General features: G+C 46.9%; 2 protein-coding genes across 2 annotated transcripts in view; one reads left to right on the forward strand and one right to left on the reverse strand.

Moving 5' to 3' along the window:
* LOC118931520 (dynein axonemal heavy chain 9-like) overlaps positions 1-13,565 on the forward strand; it is a 215,598-nt gene that overhangs the window by 140,981 nt on the left and 61,052 nt on the right. The window contains 5 exon segments of the mRNA XM_057499467.1: positions 2,033-2,138; positions 3,327-3,477; positions 7,495-7,663; positions 12,233-12,406; positions 12,881-13,088. Coding sequence (XP_057355450.1) covers positions 2,033-2,138; positions 3,327-3,477; positions 7,495-7,663; positions 12,233-12,406; positions 12,881-13,088 — 808 coding nt within the window.
* LOC130683397 (transcription initiation factor IIA subunit 2) lies at positions 7,879-8,596 on the reverse strand. Its single transcript, XM_057500581.1, has one exon. The coding sequence runs from the start codon at positions 8,490-8,492 to the stop codon at positions 8,163-8,165; it is 330 nt and encodes a 109-aa protein (XP_057356564.1). The 5' UTR covers positions 8,493-8,596; the 3' UTR covers positions 7,879-8,162.

The raw sequence follows: 13,565 nt of genomic DNA on the forward strand, positions 1-13,565 counted from the left end.
ACATGATAATTCTAGGTACCAGCTATCACCATACCAAGTTGTTACAATATTTTGACTATATTCCTTATGCTATACATTACATCCTGGTTACTTATTTATTTTACAATTGGAAGTGTGCACTTTTTTTTTTTTTTTGTGAGGGCATCTCTCATATTTATTGATCAAATGGTTGTTAACAACAATAAAATTCTGTATAGGGGAGTTAATGCTCAATGCACAATCATTACTCCACCCTAAGCCTAATTTTCATCAGTCTCCAATCTTCTGAAGCATAACGAACAAGTTCTTACATGGAGAACAAATTCTTACATAGTGAATAAGTTACATGGTGAATAGTACAAGGGCAGTCATCACAGAAACTTTTGGTTTTGCTCATGCATTATGAACTATAAACAGTCAGTTCAAATATGAATACTCATTTGATTTTTATACTTGATTTATATGTTAATACCACATTGCTCTCTTTATTATTATTATTTTTAATAAAATGCTGAAGTGGTAGGTAGATACAAGATAAAGGTAGAAAACATAGTTTAGTGTTGTAAGAGAGCAAATGTAGATGATCAGGTGTGTGCCTGTAGACTATGTGTTAATCCAAGCTAGACAAGGGCAATAAAACATCCACGTATGCAGAAGATTTCTCTCAGAACAGGGGGGGTGAGGTTCTAAGCCTCACCTCTGTTGATCCCCAATTTCTCACCTGATGACCCCGCTGCGACTGTGCCTGTCTTAGGTTGTTCCTCCCTTGAGGAATCTTACCCGTCTCTGGCTAACCAGTCATCTTCCGGGGCCATACAGGGAAATGTAAAATTGGTAAGTGAGAGAGAAGCCTTATTGTTTGAAAAGGTTAACTTTTTATTTCTTTGTATATTTATGCCCTGTAGCTTCTATGCCCAGGATTTGTCTTGAGGTATCTTTACCACTTGGAAGAATTATGATACTCGGTAAATTTGATTTGAGGCACGAATTCTATTTAAGGGTTGTAATTAGGAAGGAAGAAGAAAAGCTATAGAAGTAGCAGGCGGAAGAAAACATGGGAAGATTGATTATTTCTTTGACATATCTTCTTGTAGAGTAACTTCAGCATGTGTAGGTTTTAAACTACTAATTAAATTGCACACACACATTAACATAATAGGAGTATAGTTACATAACAAAAGCATACCTGTAATTACCATCCATCTCCAGTGAAACCAAGAAAACCAGTTAGGCACCTTAGGCATTTGTGAAAACTTATCTATGATATGGTGGATAATGTCCAACTGAACTTGAACAGTCTGAGAGAAATCAGGCAAATTAAAACAACCCATTCCTGGGGACTGTTCACATCCCATATGTTCTTTTAACAGTAAATAGTCTGTAGTTGTAAGATTTTGGAGCGCTACAATTTGCACTCTCCTAATTCTCGGTTGAGTTCCAACAGTATAGATCCAGTCAAATTTGTTGTTTTACTGTATGCACAGGCCAGCTTAGATATCTCCTTCTTCATTCCCATGGCAAGTCCAGGAACTGGTGGGATGAGTGCATCTACACCTGTAGCAGTGTGTGGATCTTTGTTGGGGTTTTTTGATGATCATCTTCTGGCATGAGTCTTCCCGAGAGTGCTGATGTTGGAAGTTCTTTTTCATATCGTATCTTAGTTGATTTTCGGGGTAGCCAAATTAGGCTTTGATCTTCTGTATAAAGACAAACAGACCCTTTGCCTACACTTTCATATGCCCTTTATACCCTTGTGTAGAACTCATTGGAGGTCACCACACAGGAACTGCCTTTTTTTTTTTGTATCGTTAATCTACACTTACATGACGAATATTATGTTCACTAGGCTCTCCCTTATACCAGGTCTCCCCTATAAACCCCTTTACAGTCACTGTCCATCAGCATAGCAAAATGTTGTAGAATCACTACTTGCCTTCTCTGTGTTGTACAGAATCATCTGTAATTCTTACAGGAGAAACCCAGCAAACCCCTGCCAGCTGGCCAGGCTCCCTAACTCCTCCCCACCTGTTGTCCCTCCCCCCATTGTTTCCAGGTGCTGACCCTAGCCAGCAATGAGAGGATCCCTCTGAATCCCACTATGTGGCTCCTCTTTGAGATCAACCACCTGTGCACGGCTACCCCAGCCACTGTCTCCAGAGCAGCTATGGCATGAGAAATGACAAAACCACAGAACTGCTTGGCTGAAAACAGGCACCACCAGCATCACACATGACCTGGCTGGCATGGCAGGAAGCTCTCAGAGGGAGCCAGGCACCCACCAGCCAATCCTCAGCCCCAATCCACATCCATGAGCGTGAGCAAGCGCTCTCAGGCCGGGGCCCTGTGACTGTCCTAATTCAGAAATGTTATGGTAGGGAAGGGGAATGGCCTCTGGGCTGGACAACTGTATACAAGTGCCTCAAATTAGGCTGCTTTCAAGCCAGTGCTCACCTCCGTGACAGTGGAGGTGACAAGCTTTGCGACTCTCATGACATCCTAGTGGAAGATAACAACTTTATGCCTTAACTTTCCTCTAACACCAAGGCCAAATTTATTGACAGGCTAGAGGGTAAAGAGATCTCCACCATTGTGACAGATTCCCTTGCAGGGACCTGTGCTGAGGTTATGAACAGGGCCCAAGAGACTTGCCTCTCCCAGCCTATTCATTTCCAAGGAGCACTGTAATGAATCACAACCTTGGTGGCTTTGCAAACAGCAGTAATTTATTCTCTCTTTCTTCTGCAAGTCAGACATCCAAAATCAAGTGTCAGGCCAGCTGCCTTCCCTCTGAAGGCTTCAGGGGAGCCGGCCGAGGCACTCCTTGGCTCGTGGCCTGTGACTCCAGGCTCTGCCTCCATCTTCACGTGGCCTTCTCTGTGTGTGGCTTTCCTCCGCTGTCTCTTAGAAGGACACTTGTACGTGTTCCACCCAGATAATCCAGGATGATCTCATCTCAAGGTCCTGAATTGCACATGCAAAAGTCCTTTTTCAACATAAGATCGTGTTCCCAGGGTCCCAGGGTTAGGACATGGACAGATCCTTTCGGGTCCCACCATTTCACCTGCCAAACACTTCCACACCATGCCAAGTATGCCTAATGGCATAGCCTTCTCTCCTCTTGAGCCTAGAGTTGGCCTTAGGATCCTTGCCAACACTGCTTTCCATCAGCTGTTCTCAGTCCAGAGCTGGCCCCAAGAGCAAACCCGCTTGCCCCAAAGTCATCAGCCAGATCTCCTTTCTTTTGAAGTCCAGTGTTCTGTATGTTTTCTAAACAGAGAAAACAACTCTGGGGTGAAGACTATACTGACACCTGTGGAAAACTCACTGAACAATATTCTCTGTGCCCCCAGGGATCCTGTACATCAACCCAGCAGACCTGGGGTGGAACCCTGCAGTGAGCAGCTGGATCGACAAGAGGGAAATCCAGACAGAGCGAGCCAACCTAACCATTCTGTTTGACAAGTATCTTCCAACCTGCTTAGACACACTCAGAATCAGGTAGGTCACAAAACACAGGATGTAACACGTTAAAGCTGCAGAAGAACTGGTTGGCTCACATCCGAGACGCCCCCTGACACTGTGTCCTGTCCCTGAAGTCAGATGTCCCTAAGCATTCCCCTGTGGGTGTGGCAGATGGCAGAGGGGAACCCACACTAGGATGGCCACGGGATGCCTATTATCAGTTCAGGCAAGAAGCGAGGTGGGTGAGGAGGAGGAGGAAGGTGGCAAGTGCCTCCCATGAGTGCATGTGGGTGTATCCGGCAGAGGCGGCAGGTTGTAATACACAGCAATCCTGAAGTCCTCTGGTTTGCAGGACACACAGCTGGTCCTCCTACAGAGGCTAGGCTAACAGACCTAGAGGTCAGTGGCCCTCGATACCCACTTTCTGTTCCTGGTCATGTATGTTCCTGGCCCATGTAATGCAGGATCAGGTAGAATGCATCGTTTGGCCAGTCCTGCCCCTCTGGACACTGTGCGTTCACCTCTCCTATTACAGGTCTGCAGGAGCAGAGGCAATAAGCCCTGGACACTTATCACATGAACAAGAGATTATTCCTCTTAACCAAAAAGATACTTACAGCCACAATATCACATTTGTCTGCAAAGAGAGGTTCCAGCATTAGGCCCCTGCTTTTGTTTTACATTCTCTTCCTTGGTCAATTGATGCATCATTCTATGAATGAGGCACCCAAATTTGTGGTTCCTCCAACTTCAACTATCAGAGGCTGGTGCCGTGAAGGCAACGTGACTCAGAGATGCACAGCTCTTAAAGGGTCAGCAGGTTAGGGTCAGGATTGTTTTGGGGAAATTAAGTCCACCACTCAAAATGATCCCTGACTCCTTTATTCATTGGTCTGTCAAGCACAGGATGGAGAACCACTGGCACACACAGAGGCAGAGATGAATGAGTGCCCCAGGCCCTCTGACCGCACATGCCTGCCCTCACCCCATCAAAATCCACCCACGTTTAGAGTAAATTTCATGTAACTAAAACCTGAGTTGCAGCTGAGCCATTGACATAGTAGTATATTTTTAGATATTTAATCACACACATATTAATTTTGATTTTGAAATTTTTATATGCCAGGGTCAGTAATTTCTTTTCCAAATTTCACCATTTTCATAAACCCATGAAAAGCCGTCAGCCCTTCATGGCCTGTGGGCCCCGTGGCCTTGGCTAATGAGATAAAGCAGCCCTGGCAGCAGGCAAAGTCTGGAAGTGGGAATGGTGGCTAGTGTCCCATGGGGACAAGGGCAGCAAAGAGGTCAACCAGAAGGGAGATTTTAGGAAACCAGCATATACCTGTTCTTTGTCAATTGCTGAGACAATTGTCCAGTTTGTCTTTTGACTAGGAGGCCATTCCCCACTCTGGGCATTTAGAACAAGAGATACCAAACTCTTGTCTATGTGGGTATGGGCAAGTGTGTGTTTGTGTGCATGTGCAAACCTTGGAACAAGCTTTGAAGACTCTAACTGTACTAAATCTCTCCAGACACAACACCCCCCAGTCTCTGAATACTGGTTATCAAGGAAAAAGCACAGCTGTCAATTATGGTTATCTCATTTAACTCTAACAGCATTCCTAAGAGGGCATAATATCCCATAGACAAAGAGCTGGGGTTCCATGGTGCTCCCTCGGGGCCACAGCTAGTTAGTGACAAGGTGCACACTTCAAAGTCTTACTGGTATTTTAATCCGTCACGGCATCATAATGCTGGCTTTGTAGGGCCCTGTTACTATGAAGCTGTGTGAGGTCAACATAGCATGATTTTTATACTGAATGAGCGGGCCTCATAAGGGATGATTATAAAGCAACTTATTTTGTTTCCCACTGTTCCTTCAAAACCATTTTATGTGGCTGTTTCTCCTCCCACCCCTGGATGACATCTAGGTAAACACCCATGACTTTACCCATCATTCTCCAGTAATAAAAAGGTATCTGATCATTTGTAGTCACACAATCACACAATCACACATGTGTGCACATACACACGAAAATTTAAAGAAAACACACAGTGAAAAATTTAAAAAGCAGACTGCATTTAAATGACACTTCTCCCCTGGCCCATAGCTCAGGCCATCTTCCAGATGTCACCCTCAGTGCCAAAGGGAAGTGTCCTTGACTTCCTCTGTCCTGACTCTACCAGTCACCCCCTCAATCAGCTGCAGCTTCTGACCTGTCAGAGCTGAAGGGTGACGGAGAGAAGAGAGTAAGAGGGAGGAAAGGCCTTAATGACTGGCTCTGGCATGGCCTTAGTTACCCTAACTGTGGCAGATCCAAAATTGAAGATTTTGTGAGTCCTTGGGCTGCTCTCCATCACTGGGGATCTTCCACATGCCTTCCTTTGAAGAAAGTAAATGCATCTCCATTAGCTGGTCTTGTATAACTCCTTATGCAAACTGCTCCTTTGGCTGGCATCTAAAGCAGCCCCACATGCTCATGGCTCACAGGGGGATTCCAGGAAATAATCGCCCCTCCCTGCTTTGATAAATGGGAGCACAGGCTGCCCCAGTGAGCAACCTCTTCACTCCGCTATGAGATAAGCCAGTCTCTTCAAGGTTCTTCAAGTACAGGTCCTTTGCCACTTCAGAGCGGTCCTACTGAATCCCTTTCTCCAACTTTATTCCGGGTGAGCACCTGCATTCCCTGTGGGTGAGGGGACACTTATTGCCCACCAGGTGTTTTCTGTGTGCTAACTGCTGGCCCCTCCGGCATCTCCCACTTCCATCCTCTCTTCCTGGAGAAGATGAGAGGCCAGGGTTGTAACAGCCTTTACAGGTGTCCCCGGGTTGCCTGGATGTCAGTTTGGAATGGTCAGCCTAGTCGGCCCCTATCATCTTGGTGCCTTATTCAAAACTCTGCCTGAGACAGCTACATTTTAACCTTCTGTTGCAAATGTGTCAAATGAAGAAAAGCCTCTCAAGTACTCAATTTTCCCCTCACTCATGGAAGCCTTGACTACTGGACTACTTCATAGCGTCGTTGTGAGATGCAACTAGACTGAGAGCAGGTGTAAGAACCAAACACTAAGAAGAATGGAATGTGAGGGAGTGCTGAGGCCCAGTGCTGGAGAATGACTGAAGGTCTCAGTTGGTGGTTTCATTCATCCTGTAACAGCGGAACTGCTCCTGTGTGGCCTGTGAGCTCATCTTGCCGTGGGAGGTGGCTGCGAGGGCAGGTGTGCAGGAGAGGTTGTGCGTGTGGGTATGTGGGCACTCTGTATGTATGCATGGTGGGCTGAAAGTGCCCTTGTGTATACATATGTGTGTGCGTGCGTGCCTGTGTGTGTGTGTGTGTGTGTGTGCGTGCGTGTGTGTGTGGATGCACACATGCTCCTGTTCCCTTGGGCACAGGTCACCTTTGTGCATCCCTTGATACCTGCCTTTCATTCAAGACCTCCAAAGCCAAGGTTAAGAGGACAAACACCAGGCCAGGACAGAGGCACAGGGGCGTAGTCTTGGAAGACAAACTCCATCAAGTAAATCATGATTGTGTAAAATAATAATTTGTCCACTCTGCACTCCTCCCACCCCAATATAAGACTCTGGCCCCAAGGGAAACATTTTCACTGTGTTTTAGTTACTCCTCTGAGCAGAGGAATGGAAGCAGCAACCTCAGAACGGCACCCATATTGACTCTTGAGGTGCTTTCTGGCAAAAGAGAAAATTCTGAGATATTTACTTACATTTTCACAGCTGCCCACATTTCCCAAGGATTGAGAGGTGTCATCAGTGTTCAGAGGAGGGAAGAGGGAGGCAAGAGTATCAGAGGAAAGGGTGATAGGAAAAGGGACCTTCCCAGAAACCTTCTGGGCCCTTACTTGTCTGCACAGAGAGATGACCCAAAATAGCTGATTGGTATGCAGGCTGAAGAAGCATCTGGCCCTCTGTAAGCCCTAAGAGTCTGGCAGGTCATGAGCCCACCAGAATCAAGTGGCTTGCACAGCCATCTGACCATGCCTCTAGGATGGAAAATGCAGTGTTCTAGAGCACATCTGGCTCTCTCTTTGCAGATTTAAGAAGATAATTCCTATCCCAGAGCAGAGTACGGTGCAGATGTTCTGCCACCTTCTTCTCCTGACCAAGGAGGACACCCCTGTAGACTGCCCCAAGGAAACCTATGAGCTGTAATTTGTGTTTGCTGCCATCTGGGCATTTGGTGGAGCGATGGTCCAAGATCAGGTAAGAGGCTGGGATGCAGTGAGCACCTACATCCATGTCCATAGCAGCAAAACCTGATCTTCCGGCAAAGATTTGGGAGACAGGACAACTAAATGTCAGGATGAACATGAACACACCAGATGGTTTAGTTATCCATGCATTGCTCTGCTGAAGACATGCATTCCCACAAAAAGGTGTCCTGCGGGAGGCAGGTGAGATTTTGATGTTTCTTTTTTTTTTTTTTTTTTTTTTTTTTTGAGTTTTAAAATGAGTTTATTAAAGAATGTTCTCAGGCAAGGTTTGATTTGTCATTAAAAAAAAAGTTCTGTTTCTTCATGCAGTTTAGTGAAGATAATGTGAGAGGCTATAAAGCTGCAAGCTTCTTTCTAGTGGAATTCTCTGACAGCACAGTGTAGTCATTGCTGCAATGCTAGAACAAATAAAAAAAAGTCTCTTCTATGCTTCTCTTCAAAAGTGATGAATAATAACATGATGGCATAAAAAAGCCATTTTTTTCTATTCATTCTGTAGTACTGGAGCCAGTATTTTTACCATCACAGGCTACAATTTTCACTTTATCCACTTTAATAAGTTCTGTCATCTCTCTGAATTCCACATCATTCAATACAAAAGTCCACACATTATCGCAGAATCTGTATGTATTCAGAGAGCCCCTGAAATTGACTCTGTTCCTGACCCTCTGAGCCAGTGCTGAGTTTATAGCCTTATCAAACTGAAGTAGAACTTGAAGGGCAAGTTGGGGAGTGATCTGCTGAGACTGTATGAGCTCATCAAGGCTCTCCTGAAGACTGTTTCCCAAAGTGGTATTTCTATATAACTGATATGCCATGGCTTAGGAGGAAGAAATTGTTTTTCTTATTCAGGCTTGCATTGATGTCCTCCCCAACTGTCTCTTCGGGCGCCGCAGAACCCGCCAAGCTCGGCCCACGACCCGGAAGTCTGATGTTTCTTATTGAGTTAGTGACTGTATCACTGCTTTCCTGGAGAGCTGCCATGTCTGAGCTTCAACAGCTGGAGGGTACTGTGCAAGGTGATGTGAGTTTTATAGGTGGAATAATGCTGTGCTGTAGAATGAATTGGAGGAATCCCTCTAGCCTTTGAAAAGTCCCTCAGAAGTATGAGGCCAGAGTGAACCAGCATGTCTCCTTACCCTTAAAATGCAGAGCTTTCCACGGAAGTTTAGACCAAAAGTTAGTTGCCGGCTGTGGTTAGGAAAGCAAAGCAGTATGTGCCTCATAGCATTGGCTGCAGGAGCCTCATGCAGTTCAGAGGTAGGGATGTCAGGCTGGAGTATCTTGGCATCCTTATGCCCTAGCCGTTCCTGTATTCCCAGCCTTTTTCTTTACTTAATTTCATCCAAATAAAAAGCACTTTGTCTAGAGATATCACATTCAAGGTTATGCAAACCAGTCTTTGACAACTGACTCTAGCTCCCAGGCAATGTCACATACAGGTTTAAGAACATGGACTCTGGATTTGAATTGTAACTCGGCCCCTCATTATGACTCATTGGGCAAAATTACTTAACCTCTCTCTAACTTACTCCCCCTTGGGTACAAAGGAGATGAGGGTGGTGATGGTACCCAGTTCCTAGGATGGCTGTGAGGATTAAGTCAAAGGACACTATTTTACTTGTCTGGCATGAATATGTGCAAAACACTTAAAGTCATGCTGGCACATGCATGTGTTTGTTATTCATATTCTCCTGCCATAATATCCAGGTTCACAGCAAATATCTGGTACCTCTTGCATGACAGGGGAGCAATCCAAGCTGCCATGGTTGGAGAGTTAGGATTTACTCCTTTGGTCTGACTTGATTGTGGGCTCTTTGGAGAGAGAGGGAAAATGTGTCAGCCTCCTGGGACAAAGCCTTGTTCTAAGAATCCAGATTAGAGGTGAGCTGGGAGAATTCACAATTAATTTAGAATTCATAGTTAATTTTTTTTCACAGGCCCTGGCTGTAAACATCCAGCCCCCCTCCCACTACCTGCTAACATGTCCTTTTGTGCTCCAAATTCAGTAGGCAGCTCTCACGAGCTCCTGGGACCAGGCCTTTCTCCATCTCCCTCCCCAGAGCTGGTGCAGGAGGAGGCTAGACAGAGAGCTTGACAACAGAGGGTTTCATGCTGTCTGTTCTGTAGCCCCAGGAGCTTCTCCATGAACTGCCTTATTGTCAGTTGTATTTCCTCTTTGAGGCGAGGAGGCAACCAGTCCAGCAAAATGGATGAGAGCTTGCGAAAGGCACAGAGACCCAGATGCATAGGTTAGTGCTTCCCATCAAACACACTCCTTGACCTTTCAGCTGTTGAAATGCCAGACAGCAAGCATTGCTGGGCATCCTCCACTCCCAAGCAGTAGGATATCAGGATGATGTACTTGGTCAATTTTCTATCTCTGTATGGAAAACTGTAAATCCACTCAACTCTTTTCTATAAGCTTGGGAGAAAGCATCCCTGCCATTGTCCTGGGCTCTGGAGTGCCTGGAGCTGTAGGCAGCCATGCTGGCACATGCAGAGAAGACAAGGGCAAAAGCTTTTAGCAGCAGGGGTGTTCCAAGACCCCCTGCACAAGCTGCCTTCAAGCCAGACACCAAAAATAGTGCTATAAATTGAAAAGTAAGAAGTTGGCCAAAAGACTCACAACAGGAACACCAGTTGTGCTTACATTTAACAGGCTGTCATTAAAGCAAAGCAGAAATACAAAATGCCGCCCATACCTGAGTAGAAGGTCCAAAAAAGGCCAGGGCAGGGGGAGGTTTTCCCTAAATGCTTTGCAGGGATCACAGGACACAGTCTCTCAGAAAGCTCCATACTGGGAGAGTGAAACCTGGGTTCAAATCCCAATTCTTCCAGATGCTTCTAGATGTGTAACCTTTGAGGTTTTGTCTTTTGATACATAAAAGAGGAATAATTTTCACCAGGATAACTTGGAGGCATTGTGAGGATCAAATGAGGTGATGTTACATTCCAAACTCTGCTACGGTTTGTGGAGACAGCCTCAGGGTCCCTTAGGTCAAAGGGCAGGAAGAGAACCAGAGGATTGTCTGAGTCTAAAGGAGAAGGGGCCTCTGCACTTAAGGTCACTGCTGCAGAGACACCCCTCCTGCCCCCCACAAAGAGCTGAACTGAGAAAGGGCCATCGAATGACTCAGCAGAGGTGACCTTGATTATATTACAGTGACCAGTTATAGTAGAAGGCAAGGTCACGCTCCAGCTTTCAGGCGATGAGACGATGTTGGTACAGCCCAGCTAATGGTTTGGTTGAGAAGCTGACTGAGTAACTCAGATGAGATTGGAGATGAGGAGAGAAGATCCATCCGATCTTCTTCTTTCTAGAGGTTGCCTTCATCTCAGATTTCCCATCTAAACCTAAAATCTGGCTTTTAAAGGTCCTCAAGAATTTTATCAATGAGTTAAAAATAGGGATTTTTCTGAGGCTTCCAATTGCAGAGAACAATACTGAGAGACACAGTGTACCCTTAATCAGAATAAGAACAGCAAACAAATCTGTCCTCACAGTAGAGCCTATTTCCATTCTCATTTTAAAGCAAAATAATTCAATCCTATTTACCTAATGGGTAGCAAAATGCCGAGTACCATTCTTCCAGGTCCAGCTTCATTCCCACCCAGCCAGCTTCCTGGTGTGTCCTGCCTTTGCACTTCCTCTCTGGCCTGCCCTCTAGGAACGTTTCCTAAAATGCCCAATCTCAGTCTCTTTTCTTTTTTAATATTTTTCCTAGGTCTGTGTGTTCAAAGAGGGGGTTTGAACTCCTCCCCTAGAGGGTTGCTAGTAGCACTAGTTTTGTGGCTGGTGGGAGGTGGGGGTGTGCACGTGTATGTGCACGTGCATATGGGTGTATATTTGGGCTTGGCCACGTCAGACAGTTTGAGCACACTGAGTGCACAGTGCTAACCTGAGAGGCACAGGATCTGATCTGTATGCATGTCAATTATATGTCTCCACCCATTCCTTTTGTCATGAAGACCCATTTGTGTTTGTCTTTGCTGCTCCTAGACTTAGAATTTTAGCTCTTGAGGACACTTTAGAAGTCTTTTCTTGGATCCTCATTTTATTGATGGGGAAATGGAGGCACAGAAAGAAGTGGGGCTCCTTCCACCCTACCACCCTGTGCCCCCAGCATCAGTGGTCACTGTTTTATTCATGCCACTGACTGCCATCCTGGGCATTGCTCAGTCTCAGGGGTCTAGGAAGACAGAGCTCTATCTCGTTGGGAGGTCCTGACCACACTTGCCCACCTTGTGGATGCAGGCTCCCACTGTCCTCCATGTTACCACCTGTTTCCACCCGTGCACCCCACGAAGCACTGGGATGACTCAGCTGCGAGGTCCAGCAGCTGGGCATGTTCATGGCTGAGGGCTGCCAGCTGGGCCTTGTCAGGCTGGTCCTGGGGGGAGCAGTGTCCTTCCTGGAGGAGCTGGTCCACTGGGCAGGCCTGCACAAACCGGGCCACTTTGTGTTCCATCCCTGATCTCTGCCTGATGCTAGGGCGGCTCGTCCAGCTTACCAGCTCTGGGAAACCGTGCACCCTAACCTGCTTTGTTTTGGCAGCTTGTGGGCTACCTGGAAGAATTCAGCAAATGGTGGCTGACAGAGTTCAAGACAGTCAAGTTTCCTTCCCAGGGAACCATCTTTGACTACTACATAGACTCAGAAACCAAGAAATTTGAGCCTTGGTCCAAGCTCATCCCCCAGTTTGAATTTGATTCCGAGATGCCTTTCCAGGTGAGTGTGGCCAAGTGAACAGACACGTGCGGTCATCCCAGGACCTGCAGAGGCTGCTGCCCCTTATGGGAATCCAAGTGTTCTGGCCTTGCTAGGAACTAGTCATTCCCAGCTACACAGCTTTTCTGGGGAAATTATAGGCGCAATGCAGTTCAAGAGTCCCCAAAGGGCTCTTGATTCCTAGAGCCCCCCAGCATCCTGTGGGCAGAAGGTTAAAAAAAACAACTAAAATATGTGAGAGAAGCCACAGGGAGGCAGACAGAGCTGGAAGAGGATGGGAGGGGATACTCACTACACTGAGGGGGAGTTATAGGATGGCCTTACCATGGCTATGAGGGGAGACACTCCTGCCCGCAGTAGTGAGCCTGCTCTGCCCTGCCGGCAGCATCCCTCTCCTGAAATGGTCCAGAACGTTTTGCAGTGAATCTATCTCTCCCATAAGCCCCTGGCACGCTCATCGTGTTCCCGTTCCAGGCTTGTTTGGTGCACACGAGCGAGACCATCCGAGTGTGCTACTTCCTGGAGCAGCTTATGGAGCAGCGGTGGCCAGTCATGCTGCTGGGGACTGCGGGCACCGGCAAGTCAGTGCTGGTGGGAGCCAAGCTGGCCAGCCTCGATGGCGAGCAGTGCCAGGTGGAAAACGTGCCCTTAAACTACTACACCATGTTGGCAATGCTGCAAGGTGAGGGGCATGCTGGGGAGCCAGTGACCCCGTCCTTGACTCTGCGCTGGAGCAGAGTGCCAGGCACTTGCTGGGTGGGCTTGGCTCCTGAGGCTGCACCGCTCCTCCCTCTCTGCTGCCCTTGGGCCGCCCCCCTCCTCTCTCCCGCAGCACCCCTTAGCCCCATGCCCTTTCCTGTCCTCTCCCTACATTCCTCCTTGGCCTGTGCAAGCTCCTCCAGGCCCCAAGTTCAAGACACAACAAGCAGTTCAGCACCTTGAGGGCAAGGAAAGCGGGAAGCCATTGAGAGATTTCGGCAGGCTGGTAGGCTTCTGTCAGTGGAGGCATCTCTAGAGATCATTGTGTTCACCCCTCCTATCTTATAGATAGGAAACTAAGGCTCAGGTAATAGTAAGAGATTGCCCAAGCTCACCATCAGGCAGCAAGGCTGGCAGGTGCATCCATTCTTTGACCACATGGAGCGTGCTTCTCACTGGC

Source organism: Manis pentadactyla, chromosome 4 (assembly GCF_030020395.1).
Source record: "Manis pentadactyla isolate mManPen7 chromosome 4, mManPen7.hap1, whole genome shotgun sequence".
Lineage (NCBI taxonomy): Eukaryota > Metazoa > Chordata > Mammalia > Pholidota > Manidae > Manis > Manis pentadactyla.

Coding starts and splice junctions, on each gene's coding strand:
- LOC130683397 (XM_057500581.1), bottom strand. CDS start 8,492: ATGGCATATCAGTTATATAGAAATACCACTTTGGGAAACAGTCTTCAG.